The sequence below is a fragment of the Arachis stenosperma genome, chromosome 5 (assembly GCF_014773155.1).
Source record: "Arachis stenosperma cultivar V10309 chromosome 5, arast.V10309.gnm1.PFL2, whole genome shotgun sequence".
In the NCBI taxonomy this organism is placed as follows: Eukaryota; Viridiplantae; Streptophyta; class Magnoliopsida; order Fabales; family Fabaceae; genus Arachis; species Arachis stenosperma.
Window position 1 is genome coordinate 133,025,767 of NC_080381.1, and position 19,434 is coordinate 133,045,200.

The 19,434-nt window shown below is 32.8% G+C and overlaps 2 protein-coding genes across 2 annotated transcripts; one reads left to right on the forward strand and one right to left on the reverse strand.

Annotated features, from left to right (window-relative positions):
- The first annotated feature begins 6,537 nt into the window (after nt 1-6,537).
- Nucleotides 6,538-8,050, forward strand: LOC130982550 (protein ASPARTIC PROTEASE IN GUARD CELL 1-like). Its single transcript, XM_057906590.1, has one exon. The coding sequence runs from the start codon at nt 6,587-6,589 to the stop codon at nt 8,018-8,020; it is 1,434 nt and encodes a 477-aa protein (XP_057762573.1). The 5' UTR covers nt 6,538-6,586; the 3' UTR covers nt 8,021-8,050.
- Nucleotides 8,051-15,420: 7,370 nt separating this feature from the next.
- On the reverse strand, nt 15,421-16,005 carry LOC130981443 (uncharacterized mitochondrial protein AtMg00860-like). The gene has a single exon (XM_057905039.1). The coding sequence runs from the start codon at nt 16,003-16,005 to the stop codon at nt 15,421-15,423; it is 585 nt and encodes a 194-aa protein (XP_057761022.1).
- Between the last annotated feature and the right edge of the window lie 3,429 nt (nt 16,006-19,434).

Here is a 19,434-nt window from a genome sequence, read left to right on the forward strand (position 1 = left end):
AAAATTTATATCGTCAAATTTATTCTAACAGTAATTCCGATAGTACCCAACGAATTTTTTATAATATTAAAGCACGTTTTTAACTATTGCCAAATAAACAACTTAAAAAAAAAAGTTATTTTTGTCTCTTTATATGAGTGGTGGCCATTTTATTTACCCTAACACAACATCTTTCATTTATTCAATTTTTGCTGCCTTAATTAATTGGTGAGGCAAAATACCGTAATTTTTTTGCCTAGCTAGAAGAATTTAATTTTGGAGACGAATGCCCTAACAATATGAAATCATCCTATGAATATTTACTGTTGTTAAATTTGATTAGTCGCTAATAAATTCCTATAGAAAAAACATACTATATCACGTACTTGAATTTGCATACTAAGAAATTTCAATGCATGCATAGCTTCAAAATTCAGAGCACGTACGAAGCACACTGAAAAGATGTTAGCTTACTAATGTATTTACTGTATTTTGCATGACTATGTTGTCTCCTCGTTCCCATCTTCATTTTCGTCAATAATTTGGTAGTTGGCATTGAAGTCATCTTCATTATTGCTATTATTTTTATTCCGATCTATTTTTCTGCCTTCATCAATATCTAACTCATATTTATCCTTATTTGTAGTCAATTATGCGAATTATACATATAAGAGGAGTTTTATGGTAGTAGTAATTTTGGTGACTAAGAGTGATATAAATTTGACATATAAATAAAATACTGACACATAGTAAAAAATTAAATATAAGATCAAAATAATTCTCTCTCTCTCTTAATTTTTTATAATTACTTTTATAAAAATAATTTTTTATAATTATTTTTATAATTATAAAAAATAATTTCAAAACAATAATACTAAAATATTTTTTTTAATTGTATTTATAATTATTTTTTTTATTTTTAAAAAATAATTTCTTATAATTATTTTTGTGATATTTTTACTAAAATAATTTTTTATATTTTTTATAATTATTTTTATTTTTAAAAATAATTGTTTATAATTATTTTTATTATTATTTTTACCAAAATAATTTTTTTATAATTATTTTTTCTTTTTCAAATTTCGAAAAACTTATAGTAAAATAATATTTTCTCTCTTAGTGTTAATTTAAAAATAATTATAAGTAATTATAAGAGAGAGAATATCATTTTGGTGTTAGTTTTTTAAAATTACAAAAAAAATAATTATAAAAAAATTATTTTGGTAAAAATAAAATAATAAAAATAATTAGAAGAAATTATTTTTTAAAAATAAAAATGATAATAAAAATAATTAAAAATAATTTTGGTGTGATTTTTAGAAATTATTAAAAATAATAAAACAAAATAATTAAAAACAAAAATAATTATAAAAAAATATTTCGATAAAAATAATCATATAAAATTATAAGAGAGAGAATTATTTTGATCTTAGATTTAATTTTTTTGCATGTGTTAATATTTTATTTATAAGTCAATTTTATGTCATCTTTTGTCACCAAAACTAATGCTACTATAAAATTTCTCTATATATATAATTCTATCATTGATATAGTTCCAGTTAGTTGATAAATAAAAAAATATCTTTTACATACTTTACCAATAATGGGCACTTTTTATAATTATATTAACCCGCTAAATACTATAACCAAGTTCTTGGGTAAAGTATTTTTCATCCTTCTTAAAATTTGGGTTTTATGCTTTGATAAATATCGTTTTATAGTTCTATAAACATCATAGTGTAAGAAATAATAAAAGAAATTAGACTTTCACACACAAATTTCACACTTTTAAATTTATGTAGTATAATTTTACTGATATAATAGGCTCATAAATTCATGCTAACCTCCATTGCTTCTTGTTTCTGCTTAAAAATCCACCATTCCATTCTTCTTTATGTCTTACAAAATTTTCAACTTATAAAGCCATGGTGAGACCGCTTTGTTAGAGAAGCAACGTGTTTAAGTCCGTTTATATATATCCACCAATTCATTAATTTAAAAAAAAAAACTTTTGCACTACTTGTGAAAGATTCAAAATAATTAAAAAATATGTATCGCAACCTGCGAATTGATAAAAGAAACTCTCTTTTTCACAACTTGTGAAATGTATAACATATCAAAATAAAATCTTATAATGTATTATTTAATGATAAAAAATATCTTTATATAAAGATAATTATAGAGTATTCATGGAAATATTCACCATCTTAAAAAATTTTAAACATATAAAAATTTATATCCATGAAAAAACTATTAATTTCAAAAGGGGTTTAGTTTTGTTTCAAAATGAGAAAAATATATTTCACTATATTGCAATACTTATAGTGTGTCCTCTTGTTATGAATAGAGAATATTTATTTTTTTTAGAACCAAATCTAATTTATGGTTATTATTTAGGGTTAATAGTGAAATTCATTTTTAAAAGATTATTTATTTTTTAAATTAATCTTTAAAAATTTTTTTTAGTTATATTAGTCTTTAAAAGATAAAACGCAAGTCAAATTGATCCTTCTGTTAATTATTAAATGATGACATATTACGTTAAGTGTCACGTGGCATGATGATGACGAGGTAGGTTAATACCACATATCACAAGATGATTTGTTAACGTGTTAGGTCAGTGACACCTAACACATCATGTATCACCTGACATGTAAAAAAGTTATTTATAATAAAAATAGTCTCAAAAAGTGTAGACATAAGTCATTCTCATTCCTAAAATTTTAAAAATTAATCAATTTAGTCCTTATATAATTTTTTTATTTTTTTATAATATTAAATTTGAAATATTTTTTGATAGTATTAATTTTAATATTATTTTTTGGACCTTAATGAACAAATTTTTTTTTACATAAAATAATAAAAATAATTAAATTATTATAAAATTATTTTATCATTTGTATTTTAGAATTTTATATTTTCAAATTGTAATTTTTTTATAGTGAACTTTTTTTATTTAAACGAGTTTATCAAATTATTGTTGATTATATATTTAAAAATTTAATATTTTAAATTTTACTAAATAATATAGTATTTATTTCAAAATTTAAATCTTTTAAATTTTTTAAAATGATAATTTTTATTATTGTTTAATTTATATGGTAGAACTCAATAATTAAAAAATCGATTTGTGCGATCACTTGTTGAATCTTAATATTTTAATATAATTTTTTAAAAATAACTACTATATTTATTTAGTGAAATTTAAAAGATTAAAAATTTAAAATAACTACTATATTTATTTAGTAAAATAAAAAATATTAAAACTTTTAATATATAACTAGTATATGACTAGTTCTAATATTTAGATTTCACTAAGTAAATATATAGTAGTTATTTTAAATATTTTAATCTTTTAAATTTCACTAAATAAATATAGTAGTTCTTTTAAAAAAACTATATTAAAATATTGAGGCATGCTACACATACAAGTCCTTTTGGCTTACAAGTTATACAAGTTGGCCCAAATCCAAGAAAAAAACACGCGCACCACTCCTTTAAAATCGAGCGTCCAACGCACGCGTTCATTATGCCGTAGTCTTCCTCTTCTTCCTCAATCAAAATGCAAACCGTCAAGATTCAAGCGACATTCGAAACAAACCACAATTCTGAAGACACGTTCCAACTCCTCACGAAGAGTAGAAGAAATTAAGAAGAAAAGATACAAATCTCCATAAAAAATCACCAGAAAAAACGAAGAAACATTATTTAATGTACTATTTTAGTGTTCTTTTAGGTTTTTTTTTTCCTAGATTGTCTCTGCCATGTGTCTCATCCTTAACCAGCAAAACATTAAAAGATTTCAAGAAGAAATATACTGTCTCCCCCATATTTTGGGTGTATTTCTTAAATCTTTTGGGTGTATTTCTGTAATCTTTTATGTGTATTTCCGTAACCGTTTGGGTGTATTTCTGTAATCATTTGGGTATATTTCTGAAGTTCCATTATCTTCAAAACAATTTCAAAACTTGATTTCAGAAACCATAAAAATAATAAAAAAACGAAGCAAGAAGAAGATTCAACAAATTTGGCAAGAAATTCAAAAAAAGAAGAGAAATCTTTTGAAAAATAAAAGTTATATGTTTACGTGTTAATTGATTTGAATTGATTTAAAAATCTGTTAAAAAGGCCCACAATATAAGCAGCGCGTTTAGGGCCAAAAGACTTGTATGTAAAGATTAATACTAAAATATTATGATACGAATTTGTATCAAGAATTAGAGAGAATTAGAGATAATAAGAAAGAATAGAAGTGAAATTCTTAGAATTAGGGCCAAAGAGGAAAAATAGAATTTCCAATTTCATTATGCCTTTCCCACATTATTACATTATACTCCTATTTATAGTATAATTTTTTAATTGGACTAGTCCAATACTAATCCTATCATTATCCTACTTTTCAAAATAACCTTGTCCTCTATGAAAACAAATATAAATCCTAATAAAAATTGTAAAGGCAAATTACAAATAAAAAAATATTAGCAATCCTAAAATAAAATTGTCTATACTACTGCTAAAAAAAATTTTAACCACCAGGATTCCATTGAAAAAAATTGTGTTCAATCCACAATCAACAAAATAAAATTACAGCAGAAATCTGAAAATAGACCAGAAAAATTGAAATCCTTAGAATTGGACTTGAAGTCATTATACCATCCATCACATGCTGATTTTGGGCTTCAAAAACTAAAATTTGGCCTGGCCCACAATAGAAGCCCAACTCATTGATAGGCATCAACATCTCTTTCTCGTTCTCATGGAAGAAGAGAAACCCGTTGTTGTTTCTCTGTCTCAGAGGTGCACCCGCCGCCTCCCCCACGTCCCACCCGCCGCCAACGACCGTCGCGAGCTTGCATGGAGGAACTGGCACTGCCTTCCAGCTCCCGTCTCTTCGTTGTCTGCTGTTTGCTGTTTGCTGTTCGCATGGAGGAATCGGCACTCCCTTCCAACTCCCTTCGCCATTGTCCGCCGTCGCCCATTCGTCCTTTGTCGCGATTTCACAGAAAGACAGTAATTTAAAATATATAATCAACAATAATTTGCTAAACTCGTTTAAATAAAAAAGTTTATTATAAAAAAATTATAATTTGTAAATATAAAATTTTAAAATATAAATAATAAAATAATTTTATAATAATTTAATTATTTTTATTATTTTATGTAAAGAGAATTTTATTCATTAAGATCTAAAAAATAATATTAAAATTAATACTATAAAAAATATTTTAAATTTAATATTACAAAAAAATTTATATAGGAACTAATTTGATTAATTTTTAAAATTTTAAGGATAAAAATAATTTACAGTTGAACTTTTAAAACTATTTTGATTATATATAACTTTTTTATATGTTAAGTGACACGTGACGAACTAGATGTCATTGACCTGACACGTTAACCAATTATCTTATAACGCGTAGCATTAACCTACCACATTATCGTGTCACGTAGCCCTTAACATGACACGTAATTATCTAACTAACAGAAAACTAAATTTGATTGATATTTTATCTTTCAAAGACTAAAGACTAAAATGATTAATTTTTTTAAAAATTAATTTAATTTAACTATTAACTCCTACTATTTGTAAATGTCTTTTGTTGTCTTTTGATGAATGAAACTCTATCGTTTTTATATAAAACATAAATAAATAAACACACTTTTGGTCCTTCAAATTTGTCCTCGCACAATATTAAAAAATTATTTTAAATGGTTATTAATTATGTGAGTCAAACCTGGTCCATTTAAATTATACTATTTAAGAATTTTTTAATCACTTAACTCTTAAACTTTTTTTATTTATTGTTATATATATATGACCTCCAACCAGCTGAAGAAAATACACGTTCGAAGTTACTTATGATAATTGATAGGTATAAATGTTTTGAACGACAAATGTGAAATTAAATAAACTAAAAATTATAATCAAGTATAAAAGTTATCTTCCTTTTCTTTTTATAACATGTACGTGTTTCTGGAGTTTTTAATATCATTTACTCATTTGTGATTTTTTTGTTTTTATTTGTTTAGTTATTTCTTGTCTTTGTTTCTTTTTCGCCCCTCTAATTTAATCAACGGAAACCCAGAGAGGCAATCAAAATTTGGATTCCAAATAAAATGGATGCTCTTGGAAATGAAATAAACACCCATTTTTTAACATTCTTAATAATCTCATTCCTGACATAAAGTTACTAGAGTTCTCATTACAAGTCCCTTTCGGCATTCCCAAGAGAAAAACTAGAAAAAGAAAACACATTGACCCAACTTCAAAAGAAAAAGATGCAGACTCGAGAGGAAAGAAAAAAGCGTAGATAACACACTCACTAGTAATAATTGTAAAGGAATCAACAATTATATTAACTGTAAAATGCAAAGGTTATGAAACTAGCATTGCTATTATGTTAATATCAGTTGCCAAGCTTCCCCTTAACCAAAACATCCAACACCCACGCATCCAAAGTTTCTTTATTTTCTCACTCTTTTAACCTTTATCTGCTTCATGATAATACCCGTAAATGCTTCTTCTTTACACTTCCACCACCACAAAGTTTCGTAAATAAGAACCCACCCAAAGTCCTCGCTACATGTACAATTGTACACGCCTACAATGGCACCTCTCTTACTCCTTTTCTTTATCTTCTTCGCCTCTTCTTCTCCACTAACACACTCTCGAACCAGGCCCCTCAAAACGACAACGCTCGACGTCGCTTCATCCCTTCAGAAAACCACCCGTAATGGCCCCACTTCATACTCCCTAAAAACACAACCTTCAGAATCTACACTCTCCCTTCAACTCCTTTCTCGCGCTTCAATTCAAAAGCACCACTCATACACGAACAACTACAAGTTATTCACACTCTCATTACTCGAGCGCGACTCAGCCCGAGTCAAGGTCATAGAAACTCGCCTAGATCTCGCTCTGAAACGAGTTTCGCGCACGGATCTTCACCCGGCCGAGTCGATGACCGAGTTAGACCCGGAGGAAATGCAAGGACCGTTGATATCCGGAACGAGTCAAGGAAGCGGCGAGTACTTCGTTCGAGTCGGAATCGGTAACCCGCCAAGTCAAGCTTACCTGGTCATCGACACGGGCAGCGACGTAAGCTGGATCCAGTGCGCACCTTGCGCCGACTGCTATGACCAAGCTGATCCAATATTCCAGCCGGATTCATCGGCTTCCTATGCACCAATCCCCTGCGCCGCGGCACAGTGCAAGTCCCTAGACCTCTCCGAGTGCCGTAACGGAACCTGCCTCTACGAGGTTTCTTATGGCGACGGTTCTTTCACAGTCGGCGACTTCGCGACGGAGACCATTACGCTCGGCTCCGTTTCAGTCCCCAACGTAGCCATCGGCTGCGGCCACAACAACGAAGGCTTGTTCGTCGGAGCTGCTGGCTTGCTCGGCCTCGGAGGCGGCCCGTTGTCTTTCCCGGCTCAGCTCAACGCCACTTCATTTTCCTACTGTCTCGTGGACCGCGATTCTGACCATGCTTCAACTCTCGAGTTTCACTCGGCATTATCTCATTACGCCGTCACGGCGCCTTTACGGCGGAACAAGGAGATGAACACATTCTATTATGTTGGACTGACCGGAATTGGTGTGGGCGGTGAGGTACTTCCTATTCCGGAGGCGAGTTTCGAGGTGGATAGCACCGGCGCCGGAGGTGTTATTGTGGATTCTGGGACGGCTGTGACGAGGTTAAAAGAGGAGGTGTACGACGTTCTGAGGGATGCGTTTCTGAGCGGGACAAAAGGGTTGCAGAGGGCGAACGGTGTGGCGTTGTTTGATACTTGCTACGACTTGTCGTCTAAGTCGAGCGTTGAGGTTCCGACGGTGTCGTTTCATTTTCCTGGGGGGAGGGAGTTACCGTTACCGGCGAAGAATTACCTGATACCGGTTGACTCGGTGGGGACGTTCTGCTTTGCCTTCGCCCCCACTACGTCTTCCTTGTCGATAATTGGGAATGTTCAGCAGCAAGGGACACGTGTCATTTTCGACGTCGCTAACTGGGTCGTTGGATTCTCTGTCGATAGCTGCTAGTCGTAGATGGATTATGCATGTGCAAATTTTAATTTAACTATTTAATTTAATATTCTCTGTTGTTATTATTTGTTTAAACTTTTTGTTTTGTTTTCCACTTTTTTTTTTTTTTTTGGTTCAGTAATTTCCCTAGTTGCATGGATCGGCACAAAAGATAAAGGGACATAGAAAAGGAATATTTCCAACGTTTTTTTTTTTTTTTGACAGAAGGAATATTTCCAATGTTGTGAAGTTAGGTTTCCAGATATGGATGTGGAGACGGGAAAGAAAGGTAGATAAATGAGTGAATGGTTGGTGGTCTCACCACTAAAAACATTTCTAACTATAAACACTAAATTAGCTATAAAATCAGTTTTCAATATAAAATATATATTAAAAATAAATTAAATTATATATATATATATAAAATATAATGATTTATTTTAATAATTAATTTTAATATATAAAATAATATTTTTAAATTATTTTGGACTATTAAATTTTGATTTTTTTTTATTTGTTTAAAATATTTTATAACCTTTTCATTTAAGAAGTTATTTGGATAATATTATAAAAAATATAAATTAAAAATACTAAAATCATTAAATTAAAATTCAAACTTAATTGTACGTATTTAAAATAGTGCATATACATTAAGATTATGATATTATGAGTTTTTTTTATGTAATTTTAAAATAATAAATTACCTCCTTTTAAATTCAATCAAGTTCAATCATTATTACATGGAATATATGATTTTTTTTTAGAGAATAAAGATTTCTAATCTGCCATAATTTTTAAGCTGGATGTGAGTGATACTTACATGAAATTTCAACTTCAAGGCAATAATAGTTTAAGAGGTATAAAAATTAAAGTAGATTCTATACCTCAAGGTAGACATTTCACCTGCTATTTATGGTGCGTTTTGGGTGAATATGAGGAAAGATTCGCAATATTATCTCCATTTGGATTCTGATATTGTTGATAATTCTGAGTACTGTGTTTTGAGGTGGATGGTTTTTTATCAAGCTGCTTAATTGGTTCACAGACATTGCGAAAATGATTTTTTATCATTTTTCTTACTTATGTGGTGTGTAAGAATCTAAAATTAATTTAACTATTTAGTTAAAATAAAATAATAATTGTCTGGAATAAATTGAAAAATATAAGAATATCAATTAGAAAATTTAAAGGTGAGATTTAGATTTAGCGAATTTTTTTGAATAGAAAAAATTATTTTTTTTTTGAAAAAATGCGTAAAAGCACGTATCAACCTAAATGAGTCCAGTACTGTGAGTGAGAAAATTAAATTATGGGTGAATAAATTAAATTTTATAATTTAGAGAAGATAAAAGTAATTTGAATAGAAAATCAAGCATTTATTATAAAGGTTTTGACCCAAAATTGGACCAAACGAATCAAGACGTGAATCGGACCTAAGTGGGTCCAAACCCCTCCTTTCACTTGAGCCAATTTAACACAATTACACTTGAAAAAGAGGAAAGGCACGGTGAAGAGAAGGAGAGAGTAACCAAAACTTAGAGCACTATTTACCTTCTTCTTGTTTTGCTTGTAATTTTGATCTAGAGCTCTGATTGATGAGCCGTTTGTGACCACGCGTCGTTCTCCTTATCCTCTTCGATTCTATCTAGATATTATGGTAAGTACTTCGAAGTCTTCTGTCCAATTTTATTTTTTCCATTCCATTTGTGTTTTGGTTTGGTTTTGAGAAAATCTTGTGATTTAGATTATTTAGTGTAAGACCGCAATTAATTAACCGCTTAATTAAAATAAGTTAATTGCCCAAAATAGGTTCAAAAATTTAGAAGGTTAATTAGAAAATTTAAATATGATATTTTGACTCAGTAAATTTTTTAAGTTGGATAATGTAATTTTTTGCGGAGAATTGCGTAAAAATGCGTACTGTAAATTAACCGGCAGTATTGATTTAGGTTTGTCTAGTACTACGTAAGAGTAATAAAAACTGTATAAAAAATTAGAGAAATAATTAAAGTTAAAAATCGGGCGCAAATTATAAAGATTTAGCCCAACATTGAGGCAAACGGGCCAAAAATACTAACGGATTGGATCAGACTCAAGTTGGGCTCAAGCCCAAGATATATATACCTCACTTAAGAGCCAATTTAACTTATTTCCACCCACAAATAAGAAAAGGAGTGTTGTTGAGTTGAAAGAAGAGAGGACCCACAAATAAGAAAAGGGGTGTTGTTGAGTTGAGAGAAGAGAGGAGAGGGTTTACTATTCATATCTATCTTCATTTGATCATATCTTGAGCTACGATACTTTCATTGACGAGCCGTTTGTGGCCACACGAAACTCTTGTCGAGTTCTTCATTTCTAGCTAAACAAAGTTGGTAAGAACTCAAAACTCATACTCCAGTTTCTACCCTAATGAAATATGCGATTTTACGTTTAGTTTTTTAGTAGATTTTGTGATTTTAGTTGTTTAGGTGTGATCTAGTAGCGGGTTATTGTTGGGTTTTGTCCTAAATTATAGTGGGTAAGGTAAGATTTTCTTAAACCCTCATAAAATTATGATTTTGGTAAACCCTAGGTATTGATTATGATGAATTAATTATGTATAGCTTGGAATTTATGATTATTGGAGCTTTTGGATTGTGTGTGGTGGCTTGTTGAACTTGGAGACTTGTGAAAGCTTGGTTGAGGTCAAATTTTGGTGTTTGGTGCATATTGAGAATCGGCCAAGGTGGTTTCGATTTTCTTTATGTAATATGTAATATTTCGTGAAACTTAGGCTAGTGGCCTTTAAGATAGGATTGAAGTATATGAGTTGAATGAAATGATCTTTTGATATGGAGTTGTTATGGTGATATGAAGTTGGTATTGATGATAAGTTTTGATATTTGTTGATTCTGGTGATGATTATTGATTTTGGTTGATAATTAATGATGAATATTGATGTTGTAGGTAATGAATAACGAGTGTTGATATTGTTGATAAATAATGTGGATTATGAGTTTTGATGATGATAAATTGATGCTTATATTTTATAAGTGTTGAAGGAGTTGATAAATTAGGATATTAAAGGTTGGATGTTGTATAGTTGAATAATGATGGGAATTTATAAGTTTTTGTACGAATTAGGTTGAATTTAGAGTTGGATGAGGTGAGTATTAAATGTTTGGATGATTGAATGATTGATATGGTTGAGAAATATTTGGTTTTGAATTGAAAGTTTTGGTAAATTTGAGGTTGAAAGGTTTTTGGTAAAAGCGGATTTTTGACCAACTTCAGCGGATCATAACTTGAGCCTCGGGTTTTGGATTTGAATAAACTTAATCTCAAATTAAAGATAATTTAAAAAGCTTTAAAAAATGTATAGATTTTGTGGAAATTGGAATTTTGTAGAAAAAAGTTATAGATGTTGGAAGTTAGGGCAAAAATCTAATTTCTGTGATGTTGCAAAAAATTTGGAAAAATATGTCGTGTGCCCACACACAGAACAGAGTGGGTGTTTCAAGTTGTGCTTATGCACAACATCATCCATACGCACAGGTAGGGAAAGCCTTTTGGTGCGTGCGTACACAAACAACCTTGTGCATACGCATAAGCCCTATTTTTTTTCTAAAACCCTATTTTTAACTGTTTTACCTTCCCGGCAAGCTTGCGGACTTCCGTAATACTTGTTTAAGATCCTTTAGCTTGTTTTTAGACTTTGAAATATAGGAGAATACAATAAATGAATTAGTTAACTATTTTCTGGTAATAAGTTTAGAAAATAGAGACTTAGATTTCTGAAATACTGGGGATGAAGTAGCTGAGTATTTGTGATGGAGTACTAGATTGATCATGTACTTGTGAAATTGAGAACTGAGGATGGTTGTATCAAATTTAGAACTTGGAGACGAAGGGACTTGGACTGTATGAGCAGTGATCACTGAGAATATGTTGAGGGTTTCTGGCCTGGCAAGGATAGTGGTATAATCCCACTTGCTCAGTGCGTAAACCGTGGTGCAGGGATGATTGTTTTATCCTGCCTACAGTGAGGATGGAGGTTTTATCCCTCTCACGTATTGATGAATTGTTTAGCAAGGACGGTGGTTTAATCTCGCTTGCAGATTGATTTGTGAATGCAACCCGAGCAAGGATGGTGGTCTAATCCCGCTTGTTTAAGGTGCCCAGTAAGGATGGTGGTTTAATTTTGCTTACTGTGGAGGCAAGGACGATGGTTTATTCTCGCTTGCATGTTCTGGACAAGGATGGTGGTTTAATCCCGCTTGTTTATAAAACATACGGATAAGGATGGTGGTCTAATCCCGCTTATCCGAGTCGGGTCTGGCAATATAATCGACGCATGAGCTCATGGCTAATAGGGTAGGCATTCATCATATGCATCTCTTGTATGCTTGTTTGCTTTGATTACTTGTAGTTTGCCTAAATGTATAATATGCATACTTGCTTCTTGAATTACTTGCTATACATAAATATTACATGTGTATTACTTGTTTACATATACTTGTAATTGTCTGGTGCTGAGGAGGTCAAGTAGGCGGTGGCGATGGGATCGCACAGAGGTTAGGTTGGTGAAGGCTGTGGAATATAGCGATATGATTGGTATTAGTTAGAAATCCCCTAAGTTTAGATAACCCTATTCATGGTTTATGGTTTAAGTCATTTATTTCGTTAAGCTTGAATATCGGTATCGATGTGAAGTTCTAAGATTGCCTTTGGCGTCCTGGAACCTTACATCTTATATATTGGGTACTATCACCAAACTGAGAATCTCTAGTTCTCATACCATATGTTGATATTGTTTTTCAGATGCATGTTGTAACCCACCACGATGAGTTTACGGACATGGTGACAGAGCGGAGAATGATCATTCTTATATTTTATTCTGCTTTACTTTTGTTGTAGTTATCCTCTCATGATTTTGTATATTTTAACTTTGTTGCCTTAGAGGCTTTATTTTTGAAAACTTTGAGAGATAGGTTGTTGATGTTTTAAACTTCAAAATTCTATTATATTCAGTTTGACTAGCCGTCCTAAACTCCGCAGGCTGTGAGTAGTCCTCTTTTTGTATATCATACTTATATATATATATATATATATATATATATATAGATTATTATTGTACTATTTCCTATGTTGTATCTTGCATCTTAGTGCGTTTAGTTATTATGTGCGGACGCTTCGCGCTTTGTGTATATATATATATATATATATATATATATATATATAGTCTGGTATGAGCTTTAGAACTATCGTGACACTTTGTTATCCTTCGCTTTACTGCTAGAGGTATGTCTTAGGGTAATAGGGTGTTACAATTAGGAGTGCTCTAGTATGAGCTATTGGTGAGTTCCATCTAAATTTCGTGTGGGTTAAGGTAAGAAAGTTTAACTCCCTTCATTATCCCCAATTTTATGTATAAACCCTTGTATGAATGTTGAGATATATTGTTGTGACTAGATTATATGGAATAGAGATTGGTTTGGTTGAATTTGGTGTGAAGCAGAAATTGATTGACGAATTTGAGTACTAGGATTTGAGTGGTGGACCTTGGAGATTGAGCAAGTAAAGGCTTCAAGGGTTTGAACCGCTGACATTCAGATACGGGTTTGAGTTTCGAGTAAAGTTATGTGAATGCCTAGGTTAGTTGTCTCTAGAATATGATTGAATGGTATTGATTGTATTTGTGATTAGTTGGTTGTAGTTGAGAATTGAGGATTTGATTGTTGTTGAGTTTGGGTATGAATTATGATGAGAATGTGGTATGTTGAATGAGAAACAGTGAGTATGATGTATGTTGATGATGTATTGTGGCTTAGCTTTGAGTCTTGTAAATTTTGGATATGAGTGTGGTGTTGTGAAAATTGGACTTAAGGTCGTAATGGAGTGAGGTGTCCCCTATGAGATAAGCTATAGTAAGTTGCATAATTGCTAATATTTGATTTGATTGTGATTAATAAATGATTAGTTTGGTTGGATTGAAACTTGTCTAATTTGAGTGTTGAATAGATAGAGAGTGATTAAATGGTTGATAGATGTTAGAATTATTATGTTAGACTTGTTGATAATGTGTTGAATTGGGAGGAAATAGTGAATGGGTATTAAGTATGCTTAGAAAAGGGTTTTGGTATGGTTTTGGATTGAGAATCGGTAAAAATGTATGTTTTGTAACATTTGGTGAAAATGAGGTTTTGAACAATTTCGGCAGGTCATAACTCGGTCATTGAAGTTTAAAATTCAACAAAGTTAAACTTTTATGAAAATATATTCAATAATCTTTTCAATGGTTCAAGAATGGCTGAAAGATGAATTTTGTAGAAAAAATTATAAAAGTTTGAAAATTAGGTTGAAAAACTAATTTCTGCAGTATATCAGCTTTTTAAAATTTTGATATGCATGCGTACACAAAAACATCATGCGTATGCGAGTATTGGGCACTGCCCAACATCCTCGCGTACACGGAAACGGCTTGTGTATGCAAAAATGACCATTTTCACATCATGCGTACACACGGATCCTCTTATGTTTTATACTCTCGCATATGCGGGAGGTGGTCCGCGTATGCGACATTCCAATTTCAACAATCATGTGTATGCGAGAGGTGGCATGTGTACGCATGGCCTCCCTGTTTTGCAAAAACTGTATTTTTGAGTTTTTAACCATTCTTTGAGCCTTCCAAACCCCTGTGAGCTCTGTTATGAGTGTAAAGCCAGTGTAACAAAGGGTAGAAGAGTTAGGAAAAAAGCCTAGTGAGTTGATATTAAGAGATGATGATGAGCAACTATGATTATGACTATAAATGAAGTTCAATATGATTTTGATGATAATTGATGACGATGTAAGTTTGGTACTTGATAAGGAAAGTATTGGGTTTTGAATTACAGATTGATATGGCATGGCTGAATGAAGAGAATGAGTTGGAATTGAGAATAGTTGTGAGGGCGGTAATTGTATCCCTCTCACGTGTTAATGAAAGATGTGATATTAAGGAATACTGATCAATTATGAGTGAGGTATGACGAGAGTGGGTATGATTTTCCGAGAATGGATGGAATGTGTACAGTTGTGACTGTGAATATGATCAGGGTTTTTGGCCCGGCGAGGATGGTGGTATAATCCCGCTTGCTCAGTGTGTAAACTATTGTGCAGGAATGGTAGTTTTATCCCGCCTGCCGTGAGGATGGTTGTTTTATCCCGTTCACAGACTAAGGAAATTTTGTGAAACAAGGACGGTGGTGTGATTCTGCTTGCATATTATTTTGTGAAGCAAGGATGGTGGTGTGATCCCGCTTGTGTATCATTTATTGTTTGGCAAGGATGGTGGTTTAATCCCCCTTGCAGATTGAGTTGTGAATGTAACCGACTAAGGATGGTGGTGTAATCTTGCTTGTTCGAGGTGTCCAGTAAGGATGGTGGTTAAATTCCGCTTATTTTGGAGGCAAGGACGGTGGTTTAATCCCGCTTGCGGGTTCCAAGCAAGGATGGTGGTTTAATCCCTCTTGTTCATGGAACGTACGGGTAAGGACGGTGATTAAATCCCACTTATCCGAGTTGGGTCTGACAACATAACCGACGCATGAGCTCATGGTCAGTAGGGCAAGCATGTAAACCCCAAACGGTTCTTGTGGTTTAGGTAGAATTAAGATTGACACTGAAGTCAACTTCTCCTTCAAAGTTTGAAAACTTTCCTTACATTCGGATGTCCACACAAATGGTATATCTTTTCTAGTTAACTTAGTCATCGGCAACGCGATTTGTGAAAATCCATGAATGAATCTCCTATAATATCTGGCTAACCCTAAGAAGCTCCTAACCTCAATCACTAACGTTGGTCTTTCCCATTCCATCACTACAACTTTCGAAGGATCCACTGCTATCCCTCCTTTACTCACCACGTGACCCAAGAACTTCACTTCCTCATTCCAGAACTCACACTTCGACAACTTCGCATAAAGCTTCCTTTCCTTCAAGATTTGCAACACAATCCTCAAATGCTCCTCATGCTCTTTCATTGTCTTAGAATAAACCAAAATATTATCTATGAACACCACCACAAACTTATCCAAAAAGCGACGAAATACTCTTTCATGTAATCTATGAACACAGCGCATTTGTCAATCCAAAGGACATCACCACGTATTCATAGTGACCATAGCATGTTCTAAATGTAGTTTTCGGAATATCTTCCTCCTTCTCCCTAATCCGATGGTAACCAAACCTCAAATTAATATTCGAGAACACCCCAACTACTTGCAACTGATCCATTAAGTCATCGATTCTCGGTAACAGGTACTTGTTCTTCACTGTCACTTTGTTTAACTGCTGGTAATCCATACAGAGTCGCATTTCTCCATCTTTCTTCTTCACCAATAAAACTGGCGCTCCCCATAAGGATACACTCGATTGAATGAACCTCTTATTCAGAAACTCTTTCAACGGAGTCTTAAGTTCAACCAGCTCTATCAGAGCCATTCTGTATAGTGCAATTGAAACTTGACCGGCTCTCGACACAAAGTCTATGGCAAATTCAATTTCTCTTTGAGGTGGAAATTCAGGAATATCTTTAGGAAACACTTCGGGAAACTTCCTAACTATCGGAATTTGTTCTAACTTTAGTTTATCTCCCGATGCATTCGCAGCTAAGAGTATATAACCTTGATACTCTTCTCCACTACAGTTCACCACTACAGAGTTTAGGTAATAACCATCAGCTATAACTGTTCCTCCTTCTCCTTCTGGCATAAAGCGAATCGATCGCTCAAAACAATCTAACAGTACTCTGTTCTTTGACAACTAGTCAAACCCCAAAAATATCTCAAATCTAACCATCGGCAAATAGATTAAGTCATGAATAAAGGTCCTATCCTCAATCTTAAAAGATATTTGTCTACAACCTAATCTAGTTACAACTGTTTGAGACGGGATATGCACGTGTAAATCGAAAGCTAAGTTTAAAATCCTCATCCCTAGTTCAGCAGCCTTATCAATGCAATAAATGAATCTGAAGCTCCCGTATCATATAATGCAACCAATACTTTGTCATCAATTAAAGATTTACCTCTTATCAGAGGATCTGACTTCACAACATCATTGTCATTCACAGTAAACACTGGTCCTTGTTGTTGGTTCCGACCAGCATTTGGATTCCTCTCACGAGTACAATCCCTTGCCAACTATCCAGGCAATCCACAAATGAAGCATCCACCTATACCCAGCTTACACGAATCATAAGGATGAAAATGCCTGCAATGATCACATGATGCAATCGATCATAGTTGGTCCTCCTAAAGTTGCCCTAACCTTGAGGGTGTTGAGGTGTGTGTCCACCCCTCTTGAACTTCTGACCCTTAGGCTGAAAGTACTTCCCACCGCCTCTGCTATTATTTCCTCAACAAGTATCTCTTGCTAACACCACCTTATTAGCAAAATCCTCAACAACCCTTGCCTTATTCACTAACTTGGAAAATATCTGAATCTCCAACAGATCCACAGTAGTAATGATGTTCTCCCTAAGACCTTCTTGATATTTAATACACTTCCAACCCTCATAGGACTCAGGGGCACCCTGACATACCCTTGAAAATCTATAGAGTTTCTCAAATCTACTAGTATACATGACTACAGACAATGAGCCTTGCTTCAGTTGCATAAGCTCTTACTCCCTAACCTCTCTCACTGATTCCGGAAAGTACTTCTTATAGAAAGTGGTCTGAAATACGTCCCAAAGAATGTCCGCGTTCTGAAGTTGCAGCAGTTGACATTCTCCCTGCCACCAGTGTTGTTCCCCCCATCAGTTGATAGGCCGCAAAGTCCACAAATGGGTTATCTGGGGCATGCTGAGTCTGCAGTGCGTGCTCCATGGCCTGGAACCAATTATCTATTTCAAAAGGGTTTAGCCAAAAAAAAATATAACAGCCAAAAGAATACTAGCCGCAGGCCACAGAATTTAGGCCGACTAGATAATAAAGATATAACAGAGTTTTTCAAATAAAACGGCAACATCCTAACTCTCAAAGTAAACCTCTAAGGCATCAATATACCAAATACAAAAGTGAGAGATACTATGTCAATATAACCAAAAAGTACAAAAGATAACAATCGATCCTCCACTCTGTCACCATCTGATGAGTCCATATTTGACGGTAAATTTTGGCTTGAATTGGACGGATTTCATCACATAAACTCACACTTATTCACCAAAATAGCATACTTTTGTGTTTGATCCTTAAATTTAACCTAAATGTGAAAACATGTATTTTTGTGCTTAAATTGAACAATTTAATTCCACTTTTATTCCATTCGATGTCATGATATATTTGTTCAGTGATTTCAGGTCCTAGAGGCAAGAATGATTTAGTAGAAGTGAAAGAATGCATGTAAAAAGGGAGAACACATAAAGAAAATAAAGGAGAAAAGTATTTCAGAGTGTGTCCACGCACACTTTCTATGCGCACGCACAGGGTGAACTTTAAATATGAATTAAGTGTATAAAAGTATTAAAGCAATAATCCATGTATCAGACGTTGTATATTTCATGAGCATCAATCACCTTAACATTGAAACCAGAAAATCTTATCAGGATTATTAGAAAAAATAGATTAAGTGTATGAAAGCATAGAAATAATTGTGTGTGTGAACAAAATTAGAGGTACCTACTCATCCATCAACACCATTTCAATTGAGTTAATGGATTTGAGGTCTTTGAATCTCGGTAGCGACTAAAGTCTGATCACTCTGACATGAATCCTCCAATATTCTCTTGGCGGTGCAATCATCTCCAAAAAATAATATCACCTAATCATTATTTTTCTAGTGACAAAAATAAGAGCAAACATAAATTCTAGTAATACACAAACGGTAAGATTGTAGGACCACATCTCTTAGGCTTTTATAGCATCTAAGAAGAGATATATTTTCAGGTAAATAATTTTAAAATTGGACTGAATCTAAAATCACAGATCCTCCATAACCCAAAAGAAGAAGAAATCTGTCTTGATGATTCAAAAAATGAAAAAAAATATGAGTTGATAATAAAACACTCATTTTATATCATAAATATTGGCCATTCAAAATGTACAGAGTAAAAAGTGTATGAAAATAAGATCAGAAAAAAAGAATATGAAAAAAATAAACAATGTAGAACAGCAACAAATCCTACTCACAATATTAAGCAAGAAAGAGAGGATCTATATAAAAAAAGAATAACAAAAACAAAATCATAAAAAATAGTATAAGAAGATTCGAAATGAAAAGTTCAGGTAGAAGATCTCCAACAATGAAAAGTAAAAAAAATGAGAAAAGAAGTATCCTGAGTTTCAATTGAATAAAGTTGCTCCTATGTCCAGGAAACCTCTCATGCTTCATCAATCACCATGGAGTTGATTCCATGGAAGACATCGCAGACAACCGTAACTAGATTGAGGGAGAGGGTTCTGCTATGG

What these genes read in the sequence shown, in the direction of transcription:
- LOC130982550 (XM_057906590.1), top strand. Translation starts at nt 6,587, where the DNA reads ATGGCACCTCTCTTACTCCTTTTCTTTATCTTCTTCGCCTCTTCTTCT.
- LOC130981443 (XM_057905039.1), bottom strand. Translation starts at nt 16,005, where the DNA reads ATGAAAGAGCATGAGGAGCATTTGAGGATTGTGTTGCAAATCTTGAAG.